Source organism: Chelonia mydas, chromosome 9 (assembly GCF_015237465.2).
Source record: "Chelonia mydas isolate rCheMyd1 chromosome 9, rCheMyd1.pri.v2, whole genome shotgun sequence".
NCBI classification, from domain to species: domain Eukaryota; kingdom Metazoa; phylum Chordata; order Testudines; family Cheloniidae; genus Chelonia; species Chelonia mydas.
Window position 1 is genome coordinate 3,177,376 of NC_057855.1, and position 19,991 is coordinate 3,197,366.

General features: G+C 47.7%; 1 protein-coding gene across 3 annotated transcripts in view; it reads right to left on the reverse strand.

Annotated features, from left to right (window-relative positions):
• Positions 1-13,954: 13,954 nt before the first annotated feature.
• The window catches only part of CCDC50 (coiled-coil domain containing 50), a 53,355-nt gene continuing 47,318 nt past the window's right edge, over positions 13,955-19,991 (reverse strand). For all 3 annotated transcript variants that reach the window (XM_043521905.1, XM_037908504.2, XM_043521906.1), the window contains one exon: positions 13,955-19,387. In XM_043521905.1, coding sequence (XP_043377840.1) covers positions 19,368-19,387 — 20 coding nt within the window. In that variant the 3' untranslated portion in view covers positions 13,955-19,367. The remainder of the gene's footprint in view (positions 19,388-19,991) is intronic.

Sequence of the window (19,991 nt, forward strand, 5' to 3'; positions counted from 1 at the left end):
TAAGTGTAGACAAGATCTTGGTAGAGTTTAGCAGCCTTTTATATTCACTTCCCAAGGGTGGGAATGACTATGGGAGGGGCATAGCAACCTTAATAGTCTAGGTAGGAATAGGGAGGGACACGGAGTTCTCATCTTTCTCTCTCTAGGGACTGAGGTAGCTCCAGTTACCTGAACACACCAGATCAAAAACCAATTGAGAGAAAGCTCACAGTAGAGCTAGTACAGGATACAGTAATACACAGTAATAATAAAGGTTAGTAACAGGATAATAGTGAGCAGTTAATGCCACGGGTGGGGGACATCTGACTGTAGAAAACAGAGCTGGAACAGACCAACTCTCTGTGTTAGACTGCTTGGGGCAGGACGTTTGTCCATTCTACGCTCTGCATGCACTGAGCCCGCTTTCCCACTCATCAGATAAAATACTTTTGCTCTAGTAACTTGTCTATCTGCACAGCCATGGGCAGAGCTTTTCTCTACAGGATATTCTCTAGTGCTTTTGAACAACAGGGCATCCATCATCTCTCAAGCAGTGGTGACAGGACCATGCCATTCCCTGGCTTCTTCTCTGAACAGTGAGCGGAGTCAAACAAAGAACAAAGCACACCTTGCAATACAATGATTTGGTTTTACTGCTTCACGTGTAACAAACCCAACCAGATGAGAGCTGCAAACAATTCCTCATGAGCACCCTCTCCCATTGCAAACCCATGGAGCTCCAGCAGAGGACGTTCCCCTTCAGCGACCGTTTGGACCAGCACATTGTTCTCCCAGGCATATTCCCAGAGAACCAAGTTGCCAAGCTTGCAGACTGTAAGTGGTACATTGTATATAGGACAGGACACTGCCTGAGGCTGCAGCAGAGCAGGCCAGGCCTCCCCGGAGCACAGCAACGAAATAAGCCAGAGAAGCCCTTGGTCGCTCCCTTCCCAAGGACGCAGCAGCACATGCAGGTGCTCTGGATTAACGACTGTGGTGTTGATGACAGACAATAACAGACTAGGAGACGGTCTGATGCTCTTGGCATCCTCAAGCACCTGTCACCTCCCCAGGGAGAAGAAAAAAACTGAGCAACATACAAGAAGCAAAATACTCACATACTAGCTGAGAGAGAGGGAGTTGCAGCCTGCAGTAATCAGAGACCCAGCAGCCATCCTAGGGCTGGAGCCAGCTCTCTCCCCCAGATTTAAAGGGCCAGCGGCCAGGAGAGCATGCTGGGAAGGGCTCTTATGAGCAGTAAACCCAAAGTGTGGGACTCAGAAAGTAGGAAGCTCTTAGTGAAAGCAGGCTGAGTTCCTGCCTGTGTGAGGGTTAGGGAGTTGGATGAAAGATAACCTGGGGTTTTCAGGAATTGCAGCCCTGTGTTTGTGTATTAAATAGCCAGATTACTTGTGGACATTAATTGATTCCCTTACATGAGATTTAATTGTCACCACACATCAAGGTTTTATCTGGTATGGGAAACTCATAATTGACAACAAGCAGTGGAACAGTGTTCCCCAAAAATCTCTACTCAGAGTCCCAGCACAGAGGCTCTGAGCAAGCTCGGGCAGCTTTAATTCTTCCCCCAGAACACTCAACCTGTGCACTGTATGACGCAGGTGTCCTGGGGGAAAATAGTATGTGATCATGTCATTAAAGACTGTAGCATGATGCATACGCACAAGGGGAGCTGAATTAAGGATTGCACAGGAAACCTGAATTCTGGCATTTCCTGAATGTTGAGTGCTTGGCTTTGCCACCTACATAAAGTTCGTTTAGCATAGGTCTTTGGTGTGTAATTGTATAAAGAAAAGAACACAGGCACAGATCTTTGGTGCAGTATCATTAAAAAGAAAGGTGGCAAGAATCCCTAGCAATTAAAAGTGTTAAGAACTAACTATAGGTGTTCCTACCCACTCCCCTATAAACCCACATCAACAATGTGTATGGGAAATACCAGTGCACCATCACATTCCAATATGGGGCTCCCAGACCCCCAGAGGATGAATGGTCACAGTTGCTGGTTTCCATTCCATTCCAGCCATAGGCCTGTAGAAATAAGTACATTATTTTGGAAATGAGATATGGAGCCTTCTGCCTATAGGTGACTGGTTCAATTACAAAAAGAAAAGGAGTACTTGTGGAGTACTCCTTAGAGACTAACTGGTTCCATTACAGTTACCAGGAGGTGACCACAAGCTATTTCCCTTGGATAGATATTAAGTGGCCTACATAAAATGAGCCAGTGGTCTCAGTCCAGTTCCCAGATGGGGCTTAACTCTACAGGGTGTTATAAACTCTGACCCAATCCAGCAAAGCACGTGCAGTCCCGTAACTTCGCTGAGACCTTGCAGGATTGAGGTCACCGTCACATTTGGCACATTTGCTGAATCTCTTCCTTGGCAAGATCAGCAGAGAGCCTAAAAACTGAAGGGACCACAGACAGAGCTACTCTGCTGTCACCTGACAATGGGTTCAACCAGACAGGTGGGAAGCCTGTTTATGAGGGAAAGCCCACCACGGGGAAAAAAGCCCACCACGGGGAAAGCCTGCCATGGGGAAAAAAGCCCACCACGGGAAAAAAACTTCCTAACTGTCAGGGTGGTTAAGCACTGGAATAAATTGCCTAGGGAGGTTGTGGAATCTCCATCATTGGGGATTTTTAAGAGCAGGTTAGACAAACACCGGCCAGGGATGGTCTAGATCAGGGGTGGGCAAACTTTTTGGCCCAAGGGCCACATCTGGGTACGGAAATTGTGTGGTGGGCCATGAATGCTCACGAAATTGGGGTTGGGGTGTGGGAGGGGGTGAGGGCTCTGGTTGGGGGTGCGGGCTCTGGGGTGGGGCCAGAAATGAGGAGTTCACGGCGTGGGAGGGGGCTCCGGGCTGGGGCAGAGGAGTGGGGTGCAGGGGGTGGGGTGAGAGCTCTGGCTGGGGGTGTGGGCTCTGGGGTGGAGATGGAGATGAGGAGATTGGGATGTAGAAGGGTGCTTCGGGCTGTGACTGATGGGTTCAGAGGGCAGGGGGTGGATCAGGGCTGGGGCACTGGAAGGGGTGCAGGCTCTGGGCGTGGGCTGGGGATGAGGGGTTTGGGGTGCAGGAGGGTGCTCTGGGCTGGGATTGAGGGGTTTGGAGAGTGGGAGGAGGATCAGGGCTGGGGGTTGGGGCGTGGGGAGAGGCTCAGGGGTGCAGGCTCTGGGTGGCACTTACCTCAAGTGGCTCCAGGGAGCAGCAGCATGTCCCCTCTCCGGCTCCTATGCGGAGGCGCAGCCAGGCGGCTCTGCACACTGCCCCATCCGCAGGCACTACTCCTGCAGCTCCCATTGGCTGCGGTTCTCATTTCTGCAAATACTTCCTGTGCTATGGCTTGTTTGTGAGCCGTTTTGTTGCTAGTGTTCAGTATTCAGAATTCCAGCTATTTTGACTGGCTAGGTAGGTCACCTTGGATTTCCTTTCCTGACTGGGTGAGTGTAACTCTTCAACTCAGGTTTCTGGTGTCAATCCTTGTGATTTTTTTAAATTCGAAATTCACTTCTTGTGAGTATTTGCTGTGTCTGTGAACGCGCTGGCCAGTGAATTGCCAGAATGTTTACAGAAAGCAGAAGGTATGAGCGCAGAAAAAAAGTGACTTCCTTTTTAAACCTTTGCTGGGCTATCCGCTCAGGCAAAGCCCCTAATGCAACCACTTGCCCTGCTAAAATCCAGTTGAAGGTGTCAACACTGAATCTACACTGCTGTCAAACTGGGTTTTCAACTGACTTAAGCTCGCTAGCTCAATTGATCTAAATTGAATTAAAAAAGCACCTTAGCTTGACTGATCTAAGTGTAATGAACAGGACATGGAGCAGTGGTCTCAAGTTGCAGCGGGGGGAGGTCTAGGTTGGATATTAGGAAACACTATTTCACTAGGAGGGTGGTGAAGCACTGGAATGGGTTACCTAGGGAGGTCGTGGAATCTCCTTCCCTTGAGGTTTTTAAGGTCCGGCTTGACAAAGCCCTGGCTGGGATGATTGAGTTGGGGTCAGTCCTGCTTTGAGCAGGGGGTGGGTCTAGATGACCTCCTAAGGTCCCATCCAACCCGGAAATTCTCTGATTCTATGAAGAAAGCAGCTTATTTCCCAGGCTAGGCAAGCCAGAGAGAAGAAAACATTTGCTTCATTTGTCTGTGTGATGTCGATGGCAACCGTGTCCTTTTCACCAGGAATTATTAGAATTCTGCTGTCTCCTTCTTGTAAAAGCACAGCAGACATTGCAAGGAGCTGCACAAGGACAGGCCACCTTCCATCAGCTGCTTTTGCGCCTGTTCCTCTTGAAGGCTTCGAGCCAGATTCTGCACTAAATTGTAGAGCAATTCCACTGACACCAGTGGAGTTGGGCCAGCTTTCTAGGGGTGTAAACGTCCTCAGAGTTTGGCTTCTAGCTTGCCAGGTGCATCGCTATTGCCTTTGTCTGTCCTAGCTACCCCATGCTGCTGCTGGGCCCAGCTCACCCCTGGGACACTGCTGCCCTCTGGGCTCCTGTCTTTGGAAGGCCAGACCCCCAGTCCCTGCCTCCCTCCTAGAGACCCACAACAGCTGCTGTTCCGCCCTGTGCCCCAGGTGCTGTAATTATTCATCCACTTCCCCCAGAGACACTTTACCCTATCCCTGCCCCCCTGTCGCATGAAGAGCAAAGTCTTGGTTCCTGGCCAGCACTCCTGTGTGTCAGGCCCTTTCTGCAGGGCTGGTCTGATCGCTGCTGTGGCTGGTGCGGGCTCAGCAAAGAGATTGCCCCGAGTTACCCTTATCCACCCGGCTCACTCCCTTTTCCTTAGAAGAGGAAAAAGCAAGGTCCTTGCCAAGCCCCCGCCCAAGCTAGAACCATGCTGAGCGATTCTCCCCAGCCTGGGTCATCACTGTCCTCTGTGCTAAGCTGGGAGTTAGATGCTGCCAGATCAGAACTCTGCACTCACTTTACACCGCTCCTAACGCTTGCTGCCCTCTTAACTAATGTGTAACGGGCTATGCAGGGTGCAAGGCAGGAGAGAACCAGGCCCCATGAACTCCTCTAGCCAACGCACAATTTTCAAGACACACTTCAGCTGCCCCCTGTGTTTACACCTGAGCTGTGGTGTAAGCAGTTTGCATTGTGCAGGTCTCGTGCTCCTCACTTGTGCGCGTCACATACAGTGAACTTGCCTGTCCTCCCCCCTGCAAAGCTCTGCACAGCCCCCCTGCTAAGAACTGCTTGTCAGCAACAACAAAATTCCTCCCTCTGCGTCCCGTTGAGGCTACCCCATCTTCCGGCCGGCCGCGAACGGCCTGACTAATGGAGAGCAGACACTGTGTGGTGCTCTCTGTGGCTGGTACAACACGGGGCACATGGTTCTTGTACATGAAGTGCCCTCCTTGAGGGGTATCTGCCCTTGTGATGCCCCACCTACGGGTCCAGCGATGGAGGTATATCAACGCTTTCCTCCCTGGAGAGCTATTCAGTATCTCCCCATGATGTAGGTATCAGGCAGGAGTCTTCAGATGTTGTGAGAGCCAAAGAGTCACGTCTCTCAAGCACCGTGGCAGGTGAGGGTCTGAGCAGCTGGGGAGAAAACATACAGCAGGCCTGGTGCAGGTAAAACACATCCCTCGGCAACCTTCATGGATGAGGTCCAGACCCAATACAAACCGCTGGCCGCTTTCTTTCATGGAGCAATGCAACCGTCTTCATTCCTCGCCTAAAATCCCCTCCCCTCCCACATGCTGCCCGCCCTCCCCTGCTGGCTCCGTCTCATGCGGATAGCCCAGCCCCTTGGTAAAGCTCAGAGTCGCACTAGCTACAGCTGCCGCTTCAGCTCAGACAGGCCCCTAGCTAGGACTGTGCTAGGGTAAGTGGGTGTCTTTTGGAAGAGGGTTGGGGTCTGGTCAGGGTGGGGGTGTCTCTCTCTCTCTCTCTCTCTCTCTCTCTCTCAGCCTGGGGGTTTGGGAGCCTGCCTAGGTAGAGGCAGCTCCCTGCGGGGAGCCTGGGGTTTTTACTGAGCTCCATCAGCTTCTGTTCTCAGGAGCCATCTGGCCACCTGCTGCCCCCACCTTCCCAGCCTCTGGCTACCAGTGCTGTGGCCATCTCCCCTCAGATCCAGCAGTGGAAACGCCAGACAAGTGTCAGACGGGCTGCCTCAAACCAGGACCTATCACGCAGCCCTGGGAGGAACTGCAGCTCTGCTTGTAGGCCAGCTAAACGCGTGAGGATCCCACCAGCGTGCAGGAATAGGTGCCAGGGCAGCCAAATGCATGGCTGTCACATGAGCGGGGGACACCTGGCAGCCCTAGGTGAGTCTCCTGCAGGATGAGAGATGGATTGAAGATCTCTCAAACTCTCTTTTTAGCTCATTTCTCCAGCAAGCTGCTGCCATCTGCATCGGGTGTCTTCTTCCGCGGTGGTTCAGAAGGCAGGTGGGTGGGGATGGACTGGTGTCAGAGGGGCTCCACACAGGCATTGAGATTTGGGCTCAGTCTAATCGCAGTCATCCGTAAATGGAGGCCTTCCCTGGTGATGCCCTGCCTCTGGCCGCCACTAGTAGAAACCTGGCTTCCGGCAGCTGCAGCATCCCTTGCTGAATGTAGCAGGTACAGTGCAAGCAACACGGTCGCCTTTTGCTGCTCTGCCCATCCTAGCCGTGCTCTTGTCTGGCCTGGGGAGAGAACCTCCTGCTCAGATGCTGACCAAGGGCTAGTGGCAAATGACCACGCTGTCTCAGTAGCTGCTTGTATTTGGTTCTCCTCCATAGAGGAGCAGAACTTGCTTTTCATTTCAGTTTATGAGCAATACAGGCCTGGCCTTGCCATTAAAGTCAGAGGTTGGCTGGATGGAAGCCACGGTCTAGAGCCCCTCAGCTCACACTCAGCACATGCCCTGCCCTGCTTTCATCTGCTCTTTTCTTGGTTTGCAGACAAGATGCCTAAAAATTCAGCCCTCATGTATCTCCACTGAGATCAGCTGAGCTACACCAGCGATTCAATTGGCCCATTCGCCCCCAACAAGAAAAGTCCAGCTGAATCCAATGGTACTGCAGATCCCCTGGGTTTTTCTTCCGGCTTCTTTTATTATTGGGCGTGGGGATGACGATGCTTGGGCTGGGTTAAATTTTTAAACTTCATCTTCTAATCTATAATTATTTCAGAGCAGTAGGAAGCTTTCAGTTCCTATCTCATCCCCTCTAAGAGACTGTCCCGAAACAGGGCAGGGAAGTGATAGCTGGGACTGAAAGCAGGGCTCTTGGTCTCTCTGTAGCTCACGAAAGCTTATCCTCAAATAAATTGGTTAGTCTCTAAGGTGCCACAAGTCCTCCTGTTCTTTTTGCGGATACAGACTAACATGGTTGCTACTCTGAAACCTGTATATTGGAGAGACCTCTAGTGGCTGGCAGAAGATATAACCCTGGCAATAGTTAGTATCCTTGTCAGCGCACAGAATAAGCACCACTTTACACTGGTGTAGTTTACAACCACTTCAGCATGAATGCAGTTATCTTGGTATAAAGCTGCTTACGCTGGTATAGCTTATAGCTGTACAGGGATAGGACTGATATTCTGGTATATGGCATCTTTTTACCAGCATGACTGCATCCGGGTAAGGGGTTGAAAGGGTATAATCTACATAGATTTGTTTTAAAAATCACAATTCTGCATCTCATAGTGATACCAGTTCATTCACTGGGTAGAAACCAGGCCTTAGTAAAAACCAAAACTAAACCCAAAATATCCAGGAAAAATTGTCAAATGGGCGATCATCCTACCCTTTGCCTTTTCAGTTAACTTCATGTCTCACTCTAGCATTTCAGTCTTCACAGCCGCTTTGGGAGGCAGGGAAGTATTACCACGCAGAGAATGGATACTGAAGTGTTATCTAGCTGATGGAGAAAATGAGACTGCTTTTCTGTGATAATCTGAACATAATGAACAACTTTAAGTTTATTCTAAATTTCACAGATTTTTCCAGGGTCTCAACAGAACAATTTGCATAGAGAATTTTTCAGTTTAAAAAACCAAACACTGAAATATTTTCATTTAGGCTCCATTCTAGTAAAAACATGAAAGTTGCATCACAAAAATTTCATTGCAAATCATTTAATCAAAAACCTGGAAAATTTCAACCGATAAGAATTTTCTTTCACAAAAATGCTGGTACAGCTTAAAAAGCCCTTTTCCAATCAAATGATCTTTTCAGCCATCCTTCGTAGTATTTGTTTCTTTTTTTAAGGCTGAGAAATTTCACACTTTGGAGGAGAAAGAGCAAACATTTCTCAGACAGGTTGATTAAAAAAAAAAAAGAAGAAGTAACTAGCAGCTCTCTGACATCATTCTAACATCCCAAGCCACTAAGCAAGTCCCACAGATGGGCTGGTGGTCAAATGGGCGTGATACATTTATTTATTACAGCGGTTGCATTTTATCACATGGATCTCCCTCCTCCTGATACATAGTATATTGAGCTGAAAGCCCATGCTGGTCCACGGATATAGTTCATAAAGTCATGTGTGTGTAAAAGCCCAAACCAAAAGCATTTGTTTCCATGCACTGCACTGCAGAGAGCAGTGATGCTGTTTGAACATGTTCCCCAAAGTTTGTACACAGAGCTGACCCCCGGCTGGAGGCACAGACATCTCTTTGTTTCCACAGAGCTGTAACTCCATCCTTCTCTGAGCAGCTGTCACATTCAGAGAAGAATGAGGGGAGATTTGATAGCTGCTTTTAACTACCTGAAAGGTGGATCCAAAGAGGATGGCTCTAGACTGTTCTCAGTGGTAGCAGATGACAGGACAAGGAGTAATGGTCTCAAGTTGCAGTGGGGGAGATTTAGGTTGGATATTAGGAAAAACTTTTTCACTAGGAGGGTGGTGAAACACTGGAATGTGTTACCTAGGGAGGTGGTGGAATCCCCTTCCTTAGAAGTTTTTAAGGTCAGGCTTGACAAAGCCCTGGCTGGGATGATTTAGTTGGGAATTGGTCCTGCTCTGGGCAGGGGGTTGGACTGGATGACCTCAAGAGGTCCCTTCCAACTCTGATATTCTATGATTCTATGATTCCCACCGCCTTTGGACTCCATCATCCCGTTTGGTTCTCATGAAGCCTGGGGATATTCTGAACCTGGGGATATTCTGATGTCTGAACCTGGGGATATTCTGAACAAAAGGAGCTCTTAACCACACCTGTAGCTGTTTCCATCGCTTCACTGCAATGCAGCAGACATCCTAGGCTTCAGAATGACACAGTGACGGTCCTGGAAGATGTGTGTTGATTTGTGCAGGTGGCAAAGGAGGTGAGCGTGCTGCAGTGGGGGACCTATGCTTGTTTGGCATTATTTCAGTTGTGGTGATTTGTGTCTAGGTGAGTTGTGCTAGGACATTTGTGTTGATTTGCGTGGGTGGCAAATTGAGAGGCTTTTGCTGCAGGGAGGAGCTTTGTGCATTTCCAACAATCTTGTGCACTGGTTATGGTCTGAGTTTTTAAAGAACTGTAGTAATTGGGCCAAGGAATCCAACATCTGTGCAGTCTCCCTCCTACAACCAATTAAATCACTGCATCCAAATTAGCTGCACAGTCAGGGTGGTGATTGGTTGAGTTACTTCTGATATCCCAAAGATCTAGGACTCTTGGCATAGCATAGATACATTCATGCAACAGCACGGCATGTCACTCATGAAGTCAAAATGGCCGAGAATTTAAAAATTAGATGGTAACAGACCATGCATCTCAGCGATGACTCAACCTGCTGATATTCTGCGCAGAAAAAGCTCTCACCCACGCTTGTAGCTGCTTCACACTGACTGCACGCGTGGAATCTTATTCTGTATGTAATACAGCTGGCGAATTCTGCACCCGTGTGTACAGTGGGACATGCCCCAGCTCTAATTTAGAAGAGGTTTTAAAGCACAGAATGTATTTGGCAAGATTGAAATTTGAACAACTGGACATTTTCTACTAGAGGCTCAGTACCAAGCCAATGGCAGACATTCGTATGAAAGGTTGCTAATACAACAAACATAGTTCCGGGTGGAGTTATTTCCTGCTGTTTATTTGCTTTCCAATGTAGCCCCTGCATCCCCCAATGGCAGCTACCATGTCTCTCCCATTTTCCTTCCACTCTATTTTTATGATGTCCCAAAAGAGCTTCCCCCTTCCTGTGCCTGATCTCAAGACAAGGCATGTGGCAGAATGCCTGATTGGAGCCGGTGGGACCAGCCAATTTGAAGATGTCTCATCCACCCATCTGGCCGACCTATACCTCCCCCACCCACTACCTTTACATCTTTAGGGCTTTATAGTACCAACAAGCACCATAATATCTGAGCACTTTCCACAATAAAGTGGTAGCAATTGCGGAGTCCCGACTGGCCTCTCTCTCTTGGTTTCCATGTTCATTACCCCCAATATTCTTCATAGTAAAATTATTATGATGTGAGTATGGCATAATTATGATGTATTTTGTGCAAGATAAGGCATGTGAGGTATCACTGGAAAGGTTCTAATTTAGTGAATATGGTTATCATATTTGTATGCATGTATCATTTTGTATCTGAAGTCAAGAATATTGTCTATGCATCTATTACAAATGTGTTTACCCCTGGGGAATTCCTGCTAGACAGAATACAATCAGTCTAGACTGCTGGCTGGAAAGGGCCATTAGGAAGAACAATAGATCTTAGAAGATGCTAATCTCTCACCGGGGAGCCTTCCTGGGGACACTGCAAACAGCCTCGGAAGTATGGCTGCAAGGTCATGTGATCAAGTCACCTGATGCTGGACTCCATGATAATATTAGTATTTTTCCACTGACCAGGGTTGGGAACCACACTGGAAGACAAAGGATTCCTGCCATATGTAAAACCTATTTAAGGCAGAGAAGGGACATAATCATGGTTTGTTCTTAACTGAATCCCCACCTCAGATGTTTCTTAGATGTTTACAGCAGTCAAAGACTGAACGAGGGGAGAAGGATTCAGCCCAGGCTGGAAGGTTGTCCAGCCGGTGAATGGAGTATCTGAAGGTGTAAGCAGCTGATAAGTGCAGCTGGCCTTCATGAATCTCTGCAATCTGCCTAAAACAACATTTAGGGTGAGAAAGTACTACTTGTAACTAGATTCTTTAGTATCTTAAGCTTAGATTGCTTAAGTAGTTTGTTTCATTTGCTGAGTAGTCTGCTTTGATCTGTTTGCTATCCCTTATAATCACTTAAAAATCTATCTTTTGTAGTTAATAAACTTGTTTTGTTTGGTCTAAAACCAGTGTGTATGGAAATTATACCTTGGGGCAGAAAACCGTGCATATCCCTCTCCACGTTGAGGGAGGGGGTGAATTTCATGAGCTTGCACTGTATAGTTCTCTGTGTAGCGCAAGATGTTACAATTTTGGGTTTATCCTCTAGAGGGGGGTGTGCACTTGAGTATTGGGCAATTCATTAGCTGAGCCTTCCCATACATAGCTGATCTCAGCATGTGCATGAAGCTGCAGCTGGGTGTGTCCCTACCTGTGTGTGTGCTGGAGGTGGCTTGAGAGCCTGTCACAGCAGTGCAGTGTAAAGGGAGCACAGGCAGGTGGGTCAGGCAGTCTCAGTAGGACCCCACTTTCAAGCAGCGCCCTGGGTAGAACCCGTCACAAATCCCTTCTCTCACATACGTCTTTCTCCCAGCAGGCAACGAATGTTGCCTCTGCGGTACGCTACTTGCCCATCAGAGTCCCCAGTTTACCAATCCCCAGCGTATGTCCCCTGATCTCCTAGCACAGGGCTGTTTACAGACAAGTGCCCGGAGAAAAGAAAGAGGCATTTCATGGACCAGCACGATGCTGACAATAATTTGCAAGCACATTGAAACACACGTGCTATTTTTAACTTAATGCCATTTATTTATAGCCAGCTTCCTTCCAGGCTTTTAACTGCTCCATATTATTTTCATTTTCTCAACATGCTGGTAATTTTTCTTCTGCCGCCCCCTACGGGAATTGGCTTTAGAAGAGAACCCTGACCCGAGGGCAAGAGGTTGAAGCTGGGAAAGGGCGAAGGTGCACACGGCAGAGCAGTCCACAAGGCTCCGGAGTATTTAACTAAGACAGGGGACAGGATGGTGGGAATGGTAAATCAGCATGATGTCATTCCAGGAGAGGACATGGCTCGCGGCATGAAGCCACCTGAAATCATAGAATATCAGGGTTGGAAGGGACCTCAGGAGGTCATCTAGTCCAACCCCCCGCTCAAAGCGGGACCAATCCCCAATTTTTGCCCCATATCCCTAAATGGCCCCCTCAAGGATTGAACTCACAACCCTTGGTTTAGCAGGCCAAAGCTCAAACCACTGAGCTATCCCTCCCCGCCCAAATCAATGGAAGTTTAGTGCACTCAGCACTGTGGAAGACCAGGCCCCTAAACTCACAAAGACCCTTTAAGGATGGAAGTTAGGCTGACTCATTATGAAAGGGCCTGATATGAAAGGTGGTCTCTTGCGGAAAAGGATTCTGCCTCTGATGACCCTGGCAGTGACCCAACATCCTCTGGCTACGCTTTTCTGCGGCAGCACCGTGAATTCACTTAGCAAACAGGCAGGAGATGAATGAACAAATGATTAAGGAAGGTCTACAGTTTGAACGCCAAACCCTGATCCTGTCTTTAGGACCCTCACATTATTTTAGCTTGTTCAGCTACAAATTAAGTTGTGACTTGGGAACAGCTTCGTGTCGGATTGCATGTTTCAGTTGCACACATTTGGAAAGTAGTCTTTGGTGCCTCTAAGGTGGTTGATCACATCGCATTCGTCAGGTTTCTTCCCCTTTTCTGCTTCCCTAATCCCATTTTAGGCTTATTTAGGCAGTTCTGCGGAAAAGGACCTAGGGGTGACAGTGGACGAGAAGCTGGATATGAGTCAGCAGTGTGCCCTTGTTGCCAAGAAGGCAAATGGCATTTTGGGATGTATAAGTAGGGGCACAGCCAGCAGATCGAGGGACGTGATCATTCCCCTCTATTCGACATTGGTGAGGCCTCATCTGGAGTACTGTGTCCAGTTTTGGGCCCCACACTACAAGAAGGATGTGGATAAATTGGAGAGAGTCCAGCGAAGGGCAACAAAAATGATTAGGGGTCTGGAACACATGACTTATGAGGAGAGGCTGAGGGAACTGGGATTGTTTAGTCTGCAGAGGGGAAGAATGAGGGGGGATTTGATAGCTGCTTTCAACTACCTGAGAGATGGTTCCAGAGAGGATGGTTCTAGACTATTCTCAGTGGTAGAAGACAGGACAAGGAGTAATGGTCTCAAGTTGCAGTGGGGGAGGTTTAGGTTGGATATTAGGAAAAACTGTTTCACTAGGAGGGTGGTGAAACACTGGAATGTGTTACCTAGGGAGGTGGTAGAATCTCCTTCCTTAGAAGTTTTTAAGGTCAGGCTTGACAAAGCCCTGGCTGGGATGATTTAATTGGGGATTGGTCCTGCTTTGAGCAGGGGGTTGGACTAGATGACCTCCTGAGGTCCCTTCCAACCCTGATATTCTATGATTAGGTAGACTCGGGAAGTTTCAGTTGGATTATTTGCAAATTATAAACCACACTTTAAAAAAAAAAAAACACCTTGCAAATGAATCCACTGCTTTATTTTTCCAGTATCACAGTCTCAATAAGTGAAACAGGCCAGATTCCTTCCATGACATTACCCACCCCTTCTCAATCCCTCTGGACACAATACAATCGAGTTAAAATATAAACCAATATTTTGCTACTTCTATTAAGTTGGAAGAACATAATCATTGGTATTATAAGCTAAGCACCAAAAGAAGCCAAGGATGGAACGAACTGGAATGTGAAATCTCACACCTTCCAGCTCTTACAGAAGCAAAAAAAGTGGACACTTGACAAGGAAAATGTACTTAGCAAGTCTTTTGACTCACATCAAGAAAAATAATTAAGTTCAATAGCCTTATGAATTGCTGGAGAAGAACACAGATGGATGCAGGTGGATAACAAAAGACTACGGTTTATTGAACAAGATGGACAAGGCGATATTCTCTTTACATTCAATGAGTTCAGGAAAAAAGAAGCAAATCATGCTATACACACAAACGTGATACTTTGGTTAAATATCATTCAGAAGTTCTATGTTAAACCTGATAAAACTAGAGGACAGTCAAAAAACAACAGGGTTGCATAGATGGATTATTGTCAGTGTCCAATTTACATTTATGGGTTAGCTGTTAGAGCACAGGGTATATTTGCAGCTCTGAGGGATTTAGCCTATTGACTAATTAATTTTACTCTATGGCTAATATCTCCTTGCCCCATGCTGAAAGTTTACCCTGAAGAGCTACATTAGTTACTTCTTTGAGGTGGTTAGCTGTATTGCAGTGCATAAACACAGTTGGAGACGCAGCAGAATCGACTTAAAGAGAACACTGATACAGTGAAACTGCTTATTGGGACAAAGACAGGACTGTAGTTAAGGGGGCAGGGTTTGTCTCCACCACTGCCCTTTGCTGGATAGAGTCTGAACTGCGTCTTATTATAGACCCTGTGCTGCTAAAAGGTAATGGAGAGACATTTCTAGCTCAAGAGGCAAGGCCCTGTGCTTTCAGCGCAGGAGGTGCTGAGTTCTAGGCCTGCTGTAGCCATTGTGTGCAGCATAGTGACAACGACTGTGAAATTATTAGAGAACCACAAGGTCTGTTACAGCATCATCTTAAAAAATAAACTGTGCAACTGCTACTTATAGTGATTAAAAATATCTTCTCCACAGAAGCAACCAGCTATCGAGTGATATATACAGCTCCAAGCTGCACTGCCGAACCTCCCATCAGAATCAGTGCTGCCCCATAGAGGTCTCTCAAACCAACAACATTGGGGAAGTCAAGAGAGCTTTAGAACCCGGGAGACAAGGGCCAAGAACTGTCCCCTGCACTGGCAGATGGGCAAAATTCAACTGCAGGTCTGGGCAATGATGGGGCAAGTGCAAAATCAAAGGTTGTTCCCCGGTGCTGCAAGATCCCTTCCATAACAACAACTCTGCTTGGATCGAGCTTCCCAGGGGGCAAGGCCTGTGGGACAACCCACTTCTATCTAGACCTAAGTATTGTGCCCATCCCTGTCGTATCTCAGCACAGCCACGCTGGCTCTCCAAGGCTCACAGCACTGAGAACCTGCTCAGGGCGGCAGATGCCCGGGAGGATATGCTGCATAAGAAGGCCACTTTTGATTATTTGACTGATTGGCCATGCTGGGATACAAGAGGACATGGTAGGCTGGGCATTCTGCAGCCTTAAAATAAAATCACTGTATCTGTACTGCCTCCAAAACATTCCCACGCACGGAAATCATCAATTTGAAATCCACAGTTAGCTTGCATACAGGCTAATCTTAATCAAAAATTAAATCCCGAAAAAAAAAAAAAATACGTACATACATCAATCCAGTGTGGCAAGTTGAATGAATACCCTACGCTGGAACAGCTGGTCTAATTTGGCACAAAATGAAAATCACAAAGTTGAGGGCTATTAAAAAAAATCCATTTTTTCCTGTATTAAAGATGAATTGTCCCAATTCCCATCTTAAAAGGCCTGCCTTGCTGCAATATAAAAATACTGTACATACAAGATCCCTTTGTGGAGCTAAGCAGCTTCAGCTGTTGTAGATTCTACCCTCCCTCCCCATGAGGGAAGCCAAATGATAAAAAATAACCTACCAATTAAAAAACGATTTTTCACTCAATAGTAACCAGAAAGTCCTTTAAAAACCATGAGGTTAACCTGCTGCCTCTGTCTCCCATTGGCATCCTCCATTCTCCTCATTGTACAGTACATGTCTTAAGATGGCAGGCTGGGTTTATTTTATAGCACACTGACTCTGATCAGAATGGCTATGGTGTCGACTACCCCGGGATTAAGGCACGACCACTCCGTTTGCCTAACCGCACGCCTCAAAGATGGCTACAACTGTTGTGCTTTGGACGGAAGACCAAGCGGTGGCAAGAGCATCAACCAAGACTGGGTATGGAAATTCGTTTGCTTCCCGCTCTCGTTGTACGAAGTGAGCTGTGTAAATCAAAGCTTTGGGAGGCATTAGTGACGTGTGCCTGCCGGCTATCGAAACTCGGGAAGCAACGTGCTTCACTACCATGGACTTTCTGTTACTTGTCATAAAGCACACAGGAAGAAATGCAACAGAGGTGGGAACGACACCGGCAGGTTTTCCCGGCCTTTTGACATATACGTTTTAATTCAGAGCAAGGCAATAGGCCAAGCTACTTAAACGGGGCAACAGAAAGGTTGGTTCCCTGGCTTTCCGTCAGGGAAAGAGCACATAGCCCTGGTTGGGTCTTATTAGAATCATCACGGACACCAACCAACCAGCCGGAGCTTTAGCTCTAAGGGCCAATGTTATGTCTGGCGTAAGCAGCGGCCACTGTACTGATATCAGCAGAGTCATTCATGGCTGCTTAGGCCTGTGGTGAATCAGGTCCTCGATCTTCCACCTATTTAGGACCTGATCCTTGCTCAACAAAAGATGCCTATTGACTTCAACAGGAGCAGGGATGGATTCTTAGGGCCTGATCCAGTTCCCATTCAAGTCAATGGGAGCTTTGTCACCTAACTAAGCATGTTATGTCCCAGTGACTTCAATGAGACTTGAGCACCCTTCTTGAATAGGGATGTTTTCCAGAATCGGGCCCGGAAACAGGAGCAGGATGGGGCTCCTAAAGACTTTCCTAATGGGGATAAGATGGAAACTGCAGCCTCCAGTCAGGGCGTGGGAGGGGAAATCATCACAAACTGCCAAACCCCGACAGCAGCTGAGCTACAGGGGTTGGATTCTCCTCCCCACCTTGTGACATCATTTATACTTGCACAAAGCCAGTGTAAAACGCAACCATATTCTGATTTGGCAACTACCGGATGACCCAAGGGGCAGGACCTGGTCTTGGACCATCTGAGAATTGTCACCCCGGCCCCTGTTCCGTTTCACAATACATACAGGTTGGGGGGATGCAGGAAAGGAAGTGACATTCTCAGCAGTAGAAACACTGACTGTTCCATGAAATATAAAAATAAACATTTATAACATAAAAACCTTGCAAATGCCAAGATTATCAAATAAAAAACACACTGTGCATTTTGGGACCGTTTCCTTTAAAACTCCATTAACGTTCCTGACGAGACGGATGTGGGGCAATTAAAAGGGCAGGAGACAAGAGCAGTCAAATCTAGCCACAGCCTGGGCTGTTTCCTGAGAAGAGGAAGAGAGCGCTTCGGAATCCCCTGGAGAGAGGCAGAGCGGAAAGCAGGCACGCTCGTCTGCAGTCTGGAGATGTCGGTGTGAGTCCATTTGACAGCGGGGGATACCAACAATGCAGAAAACCCTCACGTTATTTCTAACTCACCGAAGCCTTCTTTTCATTCAGAACAAAGGTGTGTTCTTGACTCACGCTAGCTAACAGAGGCAGTGTGGCCTGCCACATAGAGCACTGGACTGGGACTCAGAAAACTGGGTTCCAGTCCCAGCTTAGCCACGGGCCGGTTGGGTGCCCTTAGGCAAGTCACCTCCCCTCTCTATGCCTCAGTTTCCCCATCTGTAAAATGATTTGTAAACTGCTTTGAGATCTACTGATGAAAGGTGCTGCATGGCAGGTATTGTTGTTATAACACAGGGTAACTAATCAGAGGTAAAATCCTAGTGAGGACCAGGGCAATTTGTAGTTTTCACATGAGTTAGAAAGTCAGGGTAAACCCTATGCTGCTCCATAGCCTTTAACTCGTGGGACAGCTACAGACAGCCCTGTCTTAGCTGGAGTTAAGAACACATTGTTTCCCCCTAGCGAAGACGTGGCCTTGGGGCCTGATTGCGGCCCTTCTTGCAGACTGCTACAAAGGAGCAGAGGGGGCAGAAGCATTCCTTACTCCCTTGTGCCAGTGAAGTGCACCAGCGCTTCGTGCAAGCAGGCTCTGGAGAGCCGCTGCGTTCTCTACCTCTCCGTGTGCCCCGCAGCATCTTGACCCTGGGAGGTGATTCACCAAGTACAGACTCGGTGCAGTTTACTACCTCTCTGGAGTAGCAGCAAATCAAGGAATTTCCCTCCCAGGCTGCTCACCAATCCACTGCCTCTGATTCCTGCCACTGACTTGCGGACTGGCCATCTAGCCCTTATTGGCTGGACAGGCTTAAGAACTTACTGTACATCTATGGTCAGCTTTGCAATTCAAATGTATTTGCACAGAGATTGACAAAAACACTGAGGTTGAAAGCACTGGGAGGTGGTCCAGGAGGTACTCATCTCCCATGGGGCGGGGGGCACAAGGATCAGTACAGGAGAGAACCTAAGTGGGTATCTTCGATTGAGGGAGGATTCCTGCCCTCTGGGAAGTGATTACTTCATCCTCACATGGCATCTTAAACAGAGACTGAATGCTCTTCTAGAAGACCCACTCTAGTTCAGCCACAAGTGATTGGGCTCAATGGTGTAAAGAATACTAGCTCCCCCCATTTTTCCTGGGTGAGGTTCTCTGACCCATGCCGTGCATGAAGTCACCCCAGATGATCATAATGGTCCCTTTTGGCCCTATGGCCCACGAATTTATATTCCCCTCCGGCTCCACCAGACAGCTGCATCAAGAAACTGAGAACTTCTCAAAAGCAATACATACAAGACGTACTGCATGAGCTGAAGTTTTATAGCCCCTTATTCAGAGGCCTCACTCGGACACAGAAGCATGTTACATGGGTCATCCAAAAGGTGTTTCCTAAGAAGTGACAGCACAGCAGAAACTTTGCAGACAGAACAGGGGGTTCTCCAAAGGGCGTGACGTCCGAGCAGCCTGCTGGTAGATGTACGAAGACGCGTTCACCTTCATGCCAACTACCATGGAAAACAGCAGTTGCTCTGTGTTGATTTGGCTCCGGGTTCTCACTCAGGACTCGGGGAGATGTGCAATCCTGGTTACAACAGAAAGCTGTGTGTCATCTGAGTCACGTGTTAATCTCCATCCTATTCCTTGGATTTCTGCATTGCCATAATCCACCTCACACCTCAGACGTTTCCCCCCGTTGTCTGTCTCTCTCTCTCTCTCCCAAAGATCAAGTCACTAATTGTCAAAGATGCAGCTGTAGCTAAAATGGGATTTAGAGGGCTGTAAAGGTGTTGTCAGGTCAGCTAGCTGGGTACAGCTGGCCAGCTACACAGTGGCTAGATTTTACTGCACTACTAAAGTGATCACAAACAACCAGGAAACCAGAATGAACATATCCTACTTATTGGCATGATATTTAAAAAGGAAGAAGTCCTGAGGATGGAACTCGAGTTGGGTAAAGGAAATGAGAAGCTCTCCTGGGAATTCCAGTAATGTCTGCTACAGAAGAGCGCCAGTATCAATGCAAAGTCTAGCTTTTTACTGCTTGGAATGGAAACCTATAAAACAAAAGGGAAAAATCAGTTAGCTCAAACTGGGGGGTCGTGACCCCTCAGGGGGCCGCAAGGTTATAACATGAGGTTTGTGAGCGGTCAGCCTCCACCCCCAAACCCTGCTTCGCCTCCAGCATTTATAACAGTGTTAAATATGAAAAAATGCGTTTTTAATTTGCATGGGGGCGGGGGTGTCACACTCAGGGGCTTGCTACATGAAAGGGGTCATCAGTACAAACGTTTGAGAACCACTGGCATATAGCACAGTGAGGATTGCCGGATCTAAAGCTTTCTTCTAGTTCTCAGCAGCCCCAAGGTTTGTTTAACTGTCTGAGAGTTGGTGCATTCAAACATTCAGAAGTGGGGAAGGTGTACTATTAGGGTCAGTAAAAGGTTTGGGAAACACCTGGATAGGTCCACAGAGAAGGCAAACCCTTCAATCGCTCAGTCTGTGAATGGCCCCCTATGGCCCACCTGTGAGAATGGCACTAGGCACTGATTCAACATCTAGTAACCTATACCAAGTGCCCCCAACATTTCCCCTCTCTTTCACATACGCTAGCCCCCCCAACCCTTCCTCTCCATTTTCTTGTGCACCTAGCTATGGAAG